Here is a 14,478-nt window from a genome sequence, read left to right on the forward strand (position 1 = left end):
TACTGAGTCATTATTTTATGAACTTTAACCAGAACTCATTTTTCTAATCCTAAAACTTCGGAAAAAAACTTGATGTAAAATCAAGTCTCTGAAGACAAGAGGAATCCTCAAGTATAGACATGGGAATTATTTCCGTAGCTGTTTGTGCCTTCTTGACTCAGATCTCAGAGAGGTTTCAGTTTTCCTTTGGTTTCTTCCATTCTGGTGATAGAATTTCTGACCTTCAACAGAATCTGAGTCCCCATCAGAGGCCAGTCATTTCTGCCCTCATTTCTCTTACAAGAGTCCTTGCCAACTCCCCATTGACATTTTCAGCCACTTGGATGTCTATTCAAAATGTATCCTGAGCAACACATTGTTTACTTATTCATCATCATTCTAGTTTAGTTTTGTAAAATTTTATCTCAAGGTTCTTAAAAGTGAATTCATCATCTAACATATTTAAAAAGTGCTCTTAGGTAACCACATGTCATTAACATCTTCCACATGGTGGGCCTCTAGGGTCTGTTGCACACCAGAGACCTGATGTCATCTTTGAGGTTTCCAGTTAGAGACGATCAAATTGGCAAGTGTCCCTCTCTTGCTTACTTTTCTCTGTTTGCTCCAGTGACAACAGAGGCCATATCCAAACCCCCTTTGTTCAATCCTTTGGCTGTAATCACTTCCCTGATTTCCAGGCCTCTTCTCTTTAGACTTTTCAGTCTGCTCACTGGCCAAACTAACAGAATGTGCTGAAGAGGAGGGAGAAAAGGAAGGAGAGAAAGCAAGCCAAAGAGCGCACTTGCAAATTGAAGATGCCTTGAGATCAACTGATTTGGAAAAGTAGCCAGACTGTAAAGAAGGTCTTCTCATTCAAAAAAAAAAAAAAATGATGGGACCATCCTTTTGAGGTTCAGCAAATATTTGAAAATTATAACAACAATTACAACTATATTTGGGAACCTATTAGGCAGCACACCAATGCATAGTTTCTGCTTTTTATTTGTCTAGAGATAGAGAATTGCTTTTTTTATCTTTCTTCCATTTATTTTTTTCTGTAGTTCTGACTTTTGACTCTTCCTCATACTATTTGTTGGTGATCAAGGTAACAAAGGGAGCATATGTCAGGGATCGATAAGGCCATTGGTCATGTCTCAATAGAAGATAGTCAAGGGCTAAAGGAAGTCTACTGAAATGGGGAGCTTGAAGTCATAAAGGAGTTACTCAACCAGGAAAACAATTATGTGCTAGGTTCAGGAGACAGAAAGGCAAAAATCCCCACAGTCTTTACCCTTTAGGAGTATCCTGTTTAACAAAAAGAGAACATGTAAATGAGTAATTTCTGAACTGTGTGATAAATGCTACCTGGAGATATGTTGAAGATGCCATGGAGCACTGAGAAAGAAGTATTTAATGCACCTGGAAAACTCAAGGAAGATTCCATAAGGCCAATTATTTAAGTTCAATATTAAAGGGTACCCAGCAGTTTTCCACACAAACCAAGAGGCAGGAAGAGCTTTCCTAGCAGAGTTAACAGTATATGCAAGACTTGGAGGTGTGGAAGAGAAGGCATGTTTTGGGAACTGAAAGCAGTTCAGGATGACTGGTGCTCTGGGTGCAAAATGAGGACACCATGGACAGCATGGATATTTATCTCACGTTAGGTTCTTGGATTTTATCCCATGGGTAGTACTGTGCCTCTGATCTCCTTTCTTTTCTCTTCCTTCCAGTATTTGAGAAAACACAAAAGCAGAATATACTGTTCTTTCAGATCTAACTTCCATATCTCAACTTTCTAATTCTTTTTCTTAGACTGTCCTTGGTCCACTAAGGTGAGATCACACCTTCCACACATCCTTCTCCTTCACTGGCTCTGAAATTAGCCGCTCCACCTAGATTCCTCAGCGTATTTGTTGTCTGTGGATATTCTAAAAGACCTCCCAACAGAGGTCTGCAAATTGGCAAAAAAAAAAAGCCATCACTCAAAACTGGGTTTAGATGGTACAATAAGTATATCTACATGATGAATTGGCTGTCATTGAGGTGCCTTATAATGGTTTGGAAGAACTGGTGTCTATTGGACAGAAGCTGGGAGTTGAGTTACAATTGTTCCTTACCCAGTGATTCCCAACTTGGGAACTCTGTCCCCACTTGGAGTCTGAACAGGTAGCAATAGCAGCCCATAAGGAATTTTCACTGCCGCAAAAAGTACAATAAAAGTCAAAAATAACACAAAGCAGGCTAACTAAAATATTATGTTTCTTTGCATCTGACTAAAATGGTCCAACTTTAATTTGGTAATACTAAATCACCTCATGGGCAGGTCAGCACAGTCGTTAAAAGCACAAAGTCTGGAGTCAGACTGCCTGGGTTCACATGGAACCCTGCTGCTCATGAGCGCACCTTGGCCAAGTTAGATACCTCTTCATGCCTAAGTCTCTCTATCTGTAAAATGGAGATAATGACACTAATCCATCCTGAGTGTTACTTAATAAATGCAGACTGATTAAAGACAAAATATATCAAAATGAGAGAAAATACAGTGAAAACTTGAGGACCACTGGTCTAACTCAAGCAAAAGAAATCCCGTCGTCTGCTCAGGTTGTGACCTGTAACAGGAGAAAACATTCTTGCTTCACTGGAATTCAAAGCTTTATCAGCCCTCTGGCTCTGGATTGAATGTGGAGGGACCTGTATGTTACCTAATTCCATTTCTCTTCCTCTCCTCGAAGAAGCAAAAACATATCCCGCAAACCTCTGTAGGCCTCATTATCTTGCAGATATTTCTGACTCCAATATGTTAGCCATTAAAAAGACGTCACTCTGTTAGATGACACCATCCCTGGGCAAGGGCCATAGATAATAAAACAACTGCCAACTCTCCCTGGCAAACCCACATGGACAAAAGGACAATGGTGGAAAAGGTTCATGACAGAGGATGGAGAACAAATAACAAGGCAGAGAAAAATGTTAAATACTGGCTGAAAGACCATAAACCAATGGACACGATAAACAGCTATGGCCTGGATGAATAGGAGGAGGCTGGCAGGATGCTGCTGCCAGAGTCCAGTAGAGGGCCAGCTACGATGAACTATAGATGCAGCAGCGCCTGAGAGGGAGTGCAGCACTGATTACTTCCATAGGTCTGCTCAATGGCACCCATGCTAGGGATAAAAGAGTATGCAAAATCTACAGGGGCTAGTAAGATTGCCAGGAAAGAGCAAGATGAGATTGGCTGGAAAAATACAGCCAGCAGCTCTAGGGAGAACAAATGAAAATATAGAAAATGAAAGTAAGGGAGACACTTGGAAAGTCATGCTGGTTGAAAGAAGGCAAGTAAGTGGTCAGCTCATTAGTTCTAAGCTTCCTATGGGAGCCGTCAAGCGTGACAGGGAACTGGAGGTGGAGGAGGGCAAGATTGTCTGCTGACTGGCAAGCTGCGCCTAACAGAGGAGAGCGACATCATTCTCTGGATGCTGTCACTCGCTGGATTTGCAAATTCTGAATGCTAGTACCTCACTGTACTCAGTTTTACCATCAGTGAAATGGGAAACATGGCACCAATACCAATCAACTCAGAGGTAAAATATACCACTTGGACCACAGATACTATATGAAATGATTATTACTATCATTTACAGACTTACAATTTGAATGCCTAGAAACAAATATATAAAGTTGAACTGTATGAAATTGCTATTTTACCATCTTGACTTACAAATATAGTAATTTCATCTTTTTAGCTTAATAGATAGATAAGAGTGTAGAGAAGATTTGAGACACTTGGTTATAATAGAGAACCCTGACTTTCGCTGAGATCCACCTGCACCCTCCCTCCCCCGACTCCCAAAGAAAAGTTGTTTCTTTCAGATCTAAGCAAAGAGGAACTGTCCTGGAGCTAAGTTCTGGCTGAGACTTTTCCTTTTCCCTCTGTTAACTTCAACTTCTCTAATTCCTTAGGTCACAGTCCTCTTTCTGACTGCACACTCATCCTTATTGGGAGGATGAGGCTGGGCCCTGACAGGGGTTCCTGTCTATGCCCAAGGAGATGGTTCTTCACTCTATGAACATGACCTTGGGACAATAGCTGCTGAAGAGGTGTTTACAGGAAAATTCTTTACTTCCAAATATTTCTCCCGACACCAGTAGAGATGCCTTCCTTTGGGTTAAGTATTAGCATCATTAAGCATCCTCTTCCAGCAAGCAAATACATCCATTCCCATAATGCAGCTAATGGCTCCATTTTTAGATCACCATACCCTGAAATATTATGTAAAGGGACTCTAGGCACCAAGGACAGCCACCAGCCACATTCCCAGCAAGAGCAGTGTGAGCTGAAAACACTCTGAAAATTAGCTCAGACGCAGATTGCCTCCTATCCTTCATCCTGCAGGCCCTATTGTTTTTTCAACGAGGGGAAACCTATTAAAACTACTTACCCATGTGAGGCAACCTCCCCATTGATACAGAGCCTGCCACGGGCTCCTTTCCCACAGTTCCTAAGTCATGGAATTTGAGTGTCCTGGTTCAAGCCACCAAGGGTAGACTCCAATAGAGAAAAAGATGCCCTCCTAAAAAGCTGCACCAACTCCCTGGACTACAGAAGGGCCACTCCACCTGGGGCCTTCATGAGACCAACAGCAGTGGTTTCTGGGACGCCCTGTCAGTTAGGAGTATCTGGAACAAACCATGTCACATAGGACAGTGCCCGTTGCAGTTGTCTTAGATGCACTAGAGGGTGGGAGGAAGGGTAAAGCCCAAGGTCAGAGATAAGATGAAGGCTGCTGACATAGGAGAACCCAGAGTCATACACTCCATGTCACTTTTAAAAGAAGTTCATAGGATCTCTCACTCCCAAGACAGATCATAATTTTAACCCTCTCCTTTTTATGTACGTGTTTGCTTTGGAAGAAGTCCCTGGGAATTATATAAAATTTCCCAGGCTGACGGGCTTTCTGTAAAATCTTGGCAGCCACTCTTAACAGGGACAAGGCTTTCACATTAGATGTGGGTTGAGAGACCCACAGAGTCCTCTTTCCTTCTGCTCCTCTGACTATCCCCTTTAAAGTGCAAGGTCTTTGCGGTGGTAATTCTCCCTCTAGCTGAGCACAGTGGGCTCTCCAGGCTTGTGGACAGATGTAACTCCCAAGGCTGTTTCCTGACCAGGAGACTTAGTGCAAAGACTCTTGCTTCTCTTCAACTTCATGACCATGTCTTCTCTTTGGAACTGGCTGCACGCTGGGGTGGCCACAACCAAAGATATAATTTTGCTTCTCAGTTCGCTACTGAGCAATCTTTGTCAACCGAACCTCACTTCGCTTGGCCTCAGCCTCTGGGATGCCTTCTTTCCTGAGGCCCACAAACTCTGCAACTTGCTGGATGTCCTCCTTCTCCAGGGAGCCAGGCAGCACAGACATGCCCCACTGTCCAGAGCCAGCTCAGATGACCTGAAGGGTGTGTGTGTCTAATCTTTAACTAGGCTAAATCAGTGTCTTACAGTAGCAGGTCATCTCAGATTTGAATCAAAATTGCCCTCAGTCTCTCAGACTAAGCCTATTTATAAGATTCACTCTTTCTTCCCTTCTTAGTTGGTATCCAAAACTAGGTCCCCACTGTTGCTCTGCCTGACTCACTCTTGGTTGGGGTAAGACTTCTTACTCCAGATTTCCTGGTTTTTAATTTCTTTACCACTTATCAACTCTATTTATGGTTTTGTAACTAAACAAACAATTATTATTTTACTCAGTATGGCACTAGAGGAAAAAAATCTAAGAATAGAAACCTGGAATAGGTCCAGCCGCAGTCTTCAAGGAGCTTACATTCTAGCAGGGGCAGAGCCCAGGAACACAGACCACAATACAAAAGGGCCTCTCAGCTGAGGGAAGCTATTTTCCCCCAGGACCAGGAAGGTGTTTCCTTTTTCCTCCTAGAAGGAGAAATCTTCCAGAAGTAACACTGCATATTGTGCCCTGGGGCTAGGCCTGATTAAAGGTAAACATATAGTGACCACCCCCACATCCACCGACAAAGCCAGATTTCGGCCACATAATTTCTGAGAAATCTAGAAGGAGGAAAAATTTAGAAGTAAACATAATTTCCCTCCCTGAGGCATTGCAGAGAAAATGCCTGAAAGCAAAACTGTCAGTGTCTCCCCTCTGATAGGACCAGCTGTCTACTGCTCTTCCCTACAACACTCACACACACTCTCACACCAACACAACATACACACACAACACACACACACACACACACCTATACTTCAGTGTGGACTTCTAATCAGGGACAGAATACATGGGAATGAAAATTAGCAGCTCCATAACCAAAGTCTGAAGGGTGGTGAGTGTGGAATGCCGCTTCCTAAAGAAGCAGGGAGAACTATGATGGGCTCTGATGATGGCGACACCACAGGGCTGACGCTGTGGGCTCACGGGGGCTCCTGTTGCGGTTTTGGAAGGCCCAGTGAATATCGTCTCTTGTCCTCATTTGAACTCAGAATAAATTCTGAGAAAGACCCAGGAGCCTGATGCAACAGAGACCACAATACCAGTTTTATTATTGCTAAAGCTGTCTGGAGACTACGTCATAGGTGTGAAGGCTGAATGAGTGGACCAGAATGCCCCTGAAAAAGCTGAATCCCCAGAACTGCAGGCTTCCTCTGCTGGGCTTATCACACAATGGAAAGAACCCAGAACGCACACCCCCTGGAGGCAAGGAGGTCCTGAAGAGCTCCTTCACCCAGACCTAATGATCAGATCAGTCACTCTGGTCCCCACTGAGGGGAAGGAGACAGTGATGGGGCTGGAAGCCAGGAGGACTTCTCCATGGATATCTCCTTACATTAAAATATGAAGACTGGGAAATAAGTATCCTCACTATAGCTCCCTCAAGTTCTTCTCTACACTCAGAGGATACTGCTGTCAGCACAGGCTGCACTCCCATGCACTGCAATGAGAGGCCTACAGGTGAGAGAGATGCACGAGAGGCATTTAAAGAGAGTGTAGTGGGTGGCTGTGTCCTCCTCATCGTTCCTCTCATACTCCTCCCTTCCTGAGCCTCTGGATCACACTGGGATGGATTGAGATCGACAAACCTGAACGTGTTTTGGTTTGAGGTTTGGCAAATTCTGTAACTCCAAAGTATCCCACAAATGTTTTGTGTTCTGCAAAGCCAAAAGACACTGGTCAAGCACTTTCCCCCTTAATTTTTAAGCCCATGTGTTTTTAAAGGAAATGTAATCCGTATGTTTTGGGTACATTTATATGCAACTCATCAAACCATGCTCATCATCAGTATGAGTCATCTGATGTCTAAAATGCATAGGGAAGATCATAGATTTATAAGAACTCAGCACAAGAAGGGAAATATGTGAAGCACTGGCTGGAAGGTGATGAACTGGATTCTGGTATTAGCTCAGAACCACCAGTTCCCAGAAGCTTTATAAATAGTCCTTTATATCCTCATCCATCAATCCTTCCCATCTGCAAAGTGGCATTAATAATTCTTGCCCTCATCAGATCCTGCAGGCAGCTACTAAGAATTAGTGTGATTATCAGGTAATTTTGAACTTTTTAAAGAGAAAATATAAGGGCCTCTGTACTTGCCCCAACAAGTTTGTGTTAATTTAGCTTCCCAGAGCACTGGAGGATGAAAATGGCTTCTACCTTTAGTAATTCATCCTTGCCCCACTGTGAGGCAGGTGACTTCAGTGTCATTATATCACAATTTCACCTCTAGGGAAGTTCATCCCGACTTCCTGTACTCTACTAGGGTACCCCTTGTTTACAGGGGTATATAAAGTAGATGAAAAAGTCATGGGGAAGAGTCTACAAAGACAGGCAGAGAATAAACAGGTTGTTTTATTTGAAAAAAGAAGGTTCTGGGTACATGAGTAGTATCTTTAAGTAGATGAAGGATTTTTAGAGGAAGACTTTTATTCTCCATATCCACTGAAGATAAAATCAGTCAAGTTTAAACTGTTAGTATGATAGAGCACAACGTGCACAGGCTTTGAAGTCAGGCTGACTTGGGTTTTAACCCCTGCTCCAGCTCTACTGTGTGACACTAGGAAAGCTGTGTAAGTTCTCTGAACCTCAGTTTCCTCATTTGTAAAATACAGGTTGTTTTGAAGCTTAAAAAGAATGTACGTAAAAGGTCTGGAACACAGATAACATCTTTAATTATTAATATTTACTTAAAATAGCTGCAGGTTTTAATGGGACATAATGAAGAATTTCCATGCTGTCAGAAAAATAAATAAATAAAGAATTGAAATGGGCTAATGAGGATTCGCAGTTCTTCCTTCCTGCAGTCCTTACAAAGAAGAGCAGCCTACCAAGCAGGACAGACAAATAACTGTCTGTCATGAGCAGTAAGACATTCATCAGCCTTAAAGCAGGCACATGCCAGGGCCAAAGGAGGTGTCAAGGTTTCATCACAACTTCCTAACCAGAGGCAAATGCTTCAAGATACATGGTCTTATTCTTAAGATTATAGTGTGGCTCCAATTCCCAGAGCATAGCTCTTGTGCTGGTCAACACAGCCTAGCTATCCCAATTTTCTGTTCTAGGTCATGCCTCTGAAAAACAAGGACGCCAATGGGAGAAAAAGGCAAAGAAAAAAAGAAAACAGTCTTTGGAGTGCCAAGAAGAAAATAAACATTACTAAATGACACTAGAGATAGAGAAAGAAAGAAAAAGAAAGTAATTGAATAATTAAATTTAGTAGGGTTGGCCCCTGGAGACAGATAGTTGGGTCTAGAGCAGAAATTCTTAACTTTTGGTACAGATCTTTTTGAAAATCTGAAGAAAGCTATTGACCTCTCCCCAGAAAAATGCACACCTGCTCACCCACACACGATTTTCCTTACAATATTTAGAAACTCACAGAACCCCTGAAATCCATCCATGGACTCCAAGCTAAAGATCTTAAGTACCCTAGAGGCTTCTTTATGAAAGGTCATCTTCTATTTTGAGCTCCTTATCACTAACCAGGTCTTCAGTAAGCCCAGAATGCAGAGCCCTGAAAAGGAGGCAACAGGAAACAGGTCACAGGCACTTTCTGTGACCCGGACATGGAATATAAACTAATTGGGAAGAAGAGGACAGTCTGTCTGAAATGGCAGGAATAGGTATTCATTCTTCACTGGCCAAATTTTGAACACTAAGGCCTTTGTCTTATATTGAACTAAGAATCATTGAACAGGAAAGCATTTGGCCTGGAATACCTATGCCTGCCTTTTAGTTGCTTGACTTCCATCATATTACTCAATTTCATCATCTTCAAACTAGAAGTTGCAGTGAATTTTACTTACTTTTAGATGTAACCTTAAAAATTCTAAGATAAAGTTTTATAGAAATCTAAATGTATTTTAAATATATAAGAGTTTCATAAAGAAGTGCTTTCATAAAATGTTTTGTAAAGTAAATAATCACTACAACTGATTTGTATCTTAAATTTGGGTTCCAGTATAATGTGCCACATAGTTCATGAAGTGATTCTAAATACAACACTAGATAGTTTATCAAAAAATTCTTACAGAGAAAATAGCAAAGATAACTCCTGACAATCTGTGTTATTCAGATTTAGAGAAATGCCCCCAAGTTAGGAAAATATCTGAATGCTAAAATAAATAGTTATTGCAAAGCCTACACACTTTATAAGGCACATGTCACATTTACTGTTTCAGTATGGTTTATATAAAATGAAATTTTCTGATTGAATAACCTTAGCTATATCTGCTTTCCCTGGCAATTTCAGCTCTCTCCTAACTCTCCATAGATATTAATTTTATATAGGAAAGGTGAACTAGGAAGGATTAGGGAGAAGCAGAGAAAGTCCACAGTCTCTAAGGCTGTTTACAACAAGAGCAAATAGTCTTACAAACTTCAGCGATTCCTAACAGTTTCACCATATAACAACCTAATCATTATGATGAAGTTGGGTCATCAAGAAACATGGTGTTCTATACACTCTCTTTACTAAAGCAGGAAACATCTAATATATTTTGGAAATATTTCCTAGGAGAAAAATGGTTAATTTTTTAACAAAGTTTTAGCTCCTAAAGGTAATAATTTCCTGAAAAACTTTATTTTTCCACAATTGCTTGTTTCTTGATAATGAAAAATATAGAGCTATCACTGCAGGTCCTGTAGCCAGCTACAGATACTTACCAGAAACAGTAGCAATCTTTTGATAATAATAAATTACCATAAATTTTGTTTTAAGTGACTGAATTACCAAGTACGATGTAGAGAAAAAATACCATGAGGGATTTGATCTGGTGATTTACAGTGTGCTAACAAAAAATCTAGATAATTCAACCTTTTGGGGGTAGCTTTTTGATTCTTGGATCAGCTATCCATTTCTCCTTGCCTGTCAGCACAATGGCATAAAATGCCAATGTTCTCAAAAAGCAGGAGCCAAAGGCACCAATGAGGCATGGGGGGAATAATGTCACGTGGAAAAGAAATGTCAGTGAGTCTCTTCCCCAATTATTCTCACCTGTTTCTTCCAGAATCTCTAAATCCTTTAGCAAAAGGGTTTCGGTCAATTTTTAATCTGGTGATCTGTAAAAAAAAAAAAAACAAAAAAGCATGAATTGTATTTACAATAACTGACTTCTTTTTTGGTTGCTCCTAGAAAATTAACAAAAATTGCTCTGTTAGTAACAGCTGTTGTTTTTATTTAGTTTCCTTTTAATCTGAGATTTAAATTGAAGTTGATATAAGACTTGGCCTGGCACACAGATGTCTGACCCACTTGACCCACTTCTCCCTAAAAACCAAGGTTTTCCCAGTATGTGACTCTGTAAACTCTCTTCTGCTCACCTTTCTTGCCCCCAAATGGTGATAAATCACTTGCGTAGACAAAGGCATTGAAATGGAAAACTGGGCAATGGTCAGGTCCATGGTACCTGACATACATCAGGCACTTGAAAAGTGCTTGTTGAATGAATGAGTAAATAAATGAGTGAGCAAGTGAGTGAGTGAATAATGAATGAATGGATTCAGTCAATCCAATCAGGTGGAATCAGACCACCAGACAGCCTGAAAGAACCAAATAGCTGACTGCGTTTCCCATTTCACTTAAGTTGTGCTTTTCCTGCCACTGGAGATTGTTCATTTAATGACCTAAGGTAGCCTTATAAAAGACAAAAAAAGTAGCTAGACTTTTGTCACGGTTGCACACAAAGGAAAATCTACAAACATGGGACTGGATGGGGCAGGATACAGCGCATCTCATCCAGTCTCCAAGACTTACAAGCAAATCAGGAGAAACAAAGAGGCAGCTTCAGCTTCATAAGGCTAAGGAAATCCAGCGCAAACAATTGTGGGACCCATGCTGGATGGGTCCTGAGGAGCCATAGCATTCAACCTCTATTCAGTGCACATGTGTCTCTCTAGTGCATCCTATCGTAGTGGCCTCAAACTCTGCAATGGCTGTATATATTACCCTCATGCCTCCAGACTAGAACAAGCCTGACGAACAAATTCCATATGTGCTCTTGTGTTTCTGCTTTCAGCCTTGGTCATGGGAGGCATTTTGATACCTTCGTGACTGAACCAGATGTTAATAACTCACTACGTTCAGCAATAGAGACTTCGGAGTGGCGGCTAGGGAGCTCAGGAAAGGAGGGAAACCACTTTCAATGGAAGGTAATTCTAGAAATAAGGGAATCTCATTATTTAAGACCATCTTCTCATTCCTGAACATTGCAGAACTTATCACTAGGACAGCTAAAGTTGTATCCTATGTTGCAAATCTTTCGGTCTCGCTTCGTCAGAATGGAATTTCCCAAAGCCACCGTCTTTCAAGGTCTTTAAAATGCAACGTGAGACTCAGACAAACAGACCCTGACTTGAAAGTAGCAAAGTCATATTTTTTCCCTAAGTATTGCTTGCCTCTAGAATGACACACTAATAACGTAGCCCTAATAATGTAGCAAAGGCAATTTAACATCTATTTTATAGACCAGAGCAGGAATCTGAAGCTTTGGCTTTCTAAAGTCTAGTGTCTGCCCTGTGAATATTGTATTGAGTTTAAAGACTGTCACTGCTTTTCTGTTTTTGACTTAAAATCAGTTCTTTCTTCCTCCATAATCCACAGCAATAAACCACACACAATATTTTCTTTTCAAGTTAGGGTTATAATATTTTATTTTCTCTTTCAAGTTGGCTTATCCTATCTGACTCATTTATGATAGGGGTTTCTGATATATGATTGTGCTGCCATATTTGGGGGCCTCCACAGACCCCTGTAAATATAACGACATTCTGTTTCAGGAGCCTGGGAGAAAATGGTTGAAAACCTGTTTCCCACAGCTCACTGGAGCTCAGGCCACGGGGTCTGCATGGAGATTTAATAGACAAATGCCACCAAATGTTAGGAAAAACAACACCTCTATACTTGTTTCAAAGCTTTTAATGTGAGATTTGGAAAGCTTTATGAAGAGTGTGGTTGTGCTACTTATTAGTTATTTATTATCAAGTGCCTTTTGTATGCAAAGCAATGTGACAGGTAGCACAGGTGATGGAGTGGTGTACAGTGAGTGTATGGCTGTTATTGTCCATCTCCCACCCCCAAGAAGCTGATAATCTAGAATAAAAAAGCATACATATACACGAATAATTACAATATAAAACACAGAGTGATACAGTTTGCAATAAAGGCAAAGCGCCATGAGAGCTTAGAGGAAGTAGCGATTATTCCAAGTTGAAGGGCTCCAAGGTTTTGCCTTTGAGGTAGCATGTGAGCCACGCCTTGAAGGATGTGAAGGATTTTAATGAAAGAATGCAAGAAAGGAACAAGGGAAGCATTTCACAAGAAAGGTCCTTTGTAAGCCAGAGCATCAAAGTGGGAAAGAATGGAGCATATGCAAGAAACATGGAGGAGTCCAATTTGACCAGAGCACAGGGTATGAAGAAGAGAAGCAGTGAGTGAGCAGGCTAGAGCGAATAGCTTGAAAGTCTTTATGACCCTGCTTAGGCATTTAGATACCATATAGGTGGAAGAGAGCAATTTTAGCCTTATAAACAAAATTATGACCCCAGTTAGTGCTTGTGCAGACAACTTTGGCTATGTCTACAAATACCAAGGGTAACAAGGATGATATTTTGGTGGAGTAAACCAATATCTTCTCAACTTCAATAATCATTAGTTTCTAATAGTTCCATGGTACCAAAGCCAGCCTGTAGATTCAGATCCTATGAGAGTCACCCAGAGCAACCATGATGAGGGCTCATAAACCCTACCACTTCCACCCCTGCACACACACCAGACATCTAGGGGCTATCAGGAGTAACAGGGGAGGGAAAGGAAATCTGGGGGCAAAACCCAAAAACTAAGCATTTACCCAAAATAAATAAATCAAATTACATGAAGGGATATTTAACCCAAAACAGAATTGGAAAGTTTACATTTCCCCCTAACCTACCCCAATAGAGAGGTCAAAGCTGTTTAGGAAAATAAGCTACAGAAAATTATACACATAATATATATGTTATCTATAATATGTATATATATGTTATATATAATGTTATATATATAATATATATTAGGCATATATGACACACATATATATGAGATATATAAATATATATCTCTCACACTTGAGTAGTTAATTTTCAATTCTACTCCACAATTATGTTTATCAATTAGACCCAAATATGGCTGTCTATCTCCACCCTCCCACCGTAGACCAGGTCACCAGCATCTTTTGACTAAACTACTCTAAATTACCTTCAGGCTGACCTCCATTCTTCCACTCTTGTCCCTGTCCAATCTCCTCCACACAGTAACCAAAGTGAAGTTTGTTAACACATACTGGATCATGTTGTTCTCTTCAGTGGCTAACCACTGTATTAAAAATTCAATTCTAGCTCCTTGCCTGGTCTTGCAAGGCCAGTGTGCCCTGGCTGCTGCCTACCTCTCCATCCTCCTGCACTCCTCTGCCCCGGTCCACAGGCTCCAGCCACACTGAGCTGCTCTCAGTGCTGGAATATGCCAAGCTGCACCCTGCTCAGGCCCCTCTCACTCACTCTACCCACAAACAAAAATATTCTTTTCTCTACTCTTCCCATAGCTGATTCCTCGAGACCTAAGTCTCAGTCTAAATATTATCTCCTGAGAGATTTTCTTTGATCATCCCTCCAAAATAGGATACTCTGCTACTCTCCTAAATTGCACCCTCTTTAATTCCATCTTTGCTCTTAACCCAGTTTGTAATTATACATTTATTTTGTTGTTTATATATTTACTATCTGTCTCTCCCCTTGGAATACAGGTAGGAACCATGTCTATTTTATATACCATTTTATTAAGTAGAACCTAATACACTATTCACGCTAAAGGAATATTTGTTCAATGAATGAATAAGTGAATGAATGAATAAATGAATGATCATGTGAGAAACAGGGATCACCAATCCCAAAGCCATAACAAGCCTCAGAGAATACAGACCAAACAAATCCCTCAATCCTATTTGCTTTCACTGCAGACATT

At 40.9% G+C, this 14,478-nt stretch overlaps 1 protein-coding gene across 5 annotated transcripts in view; it reads right to left on the reverse strand.

Moving 5' to 3' along the window:
* Positions 1-14,478, reverse strand: part of TBX15 (T-box transcription factor 15) — a 105,019-nt gene that overhangs the window by 18,781 nt on the left and 71,760 nt on the right. For all 5 annotated transcript variants that reach the window (XM_046645765.1, XM_046645768.1, XM_046645769.1 and 2 more), the window contains one exon: positions 10,480-10,544. In XM_046645765.1, the coding sequence (XP_046501721.1) occupies positions 10,480-10,544 (65 nt within the window). The remainder of the gene's footprint in view (positions 1-10,479; positions 10,545-14,478) is intronic.

This window comes from Equus quagga, chromosome 18 (genome assembly GCF_021613505.1).
Source record: "Equus quagga isolate Etosha38 chromosome 18, UCLA_HA_Equagga_1.0, whole genome shotgun sequence".
NCBI classification, from domain to species: domain Eukaryota; kingdom Metazoa; phylum Chordata; class Mammalia; order Perissodactyla; family Equidae; genus Equus; species Equus quagga.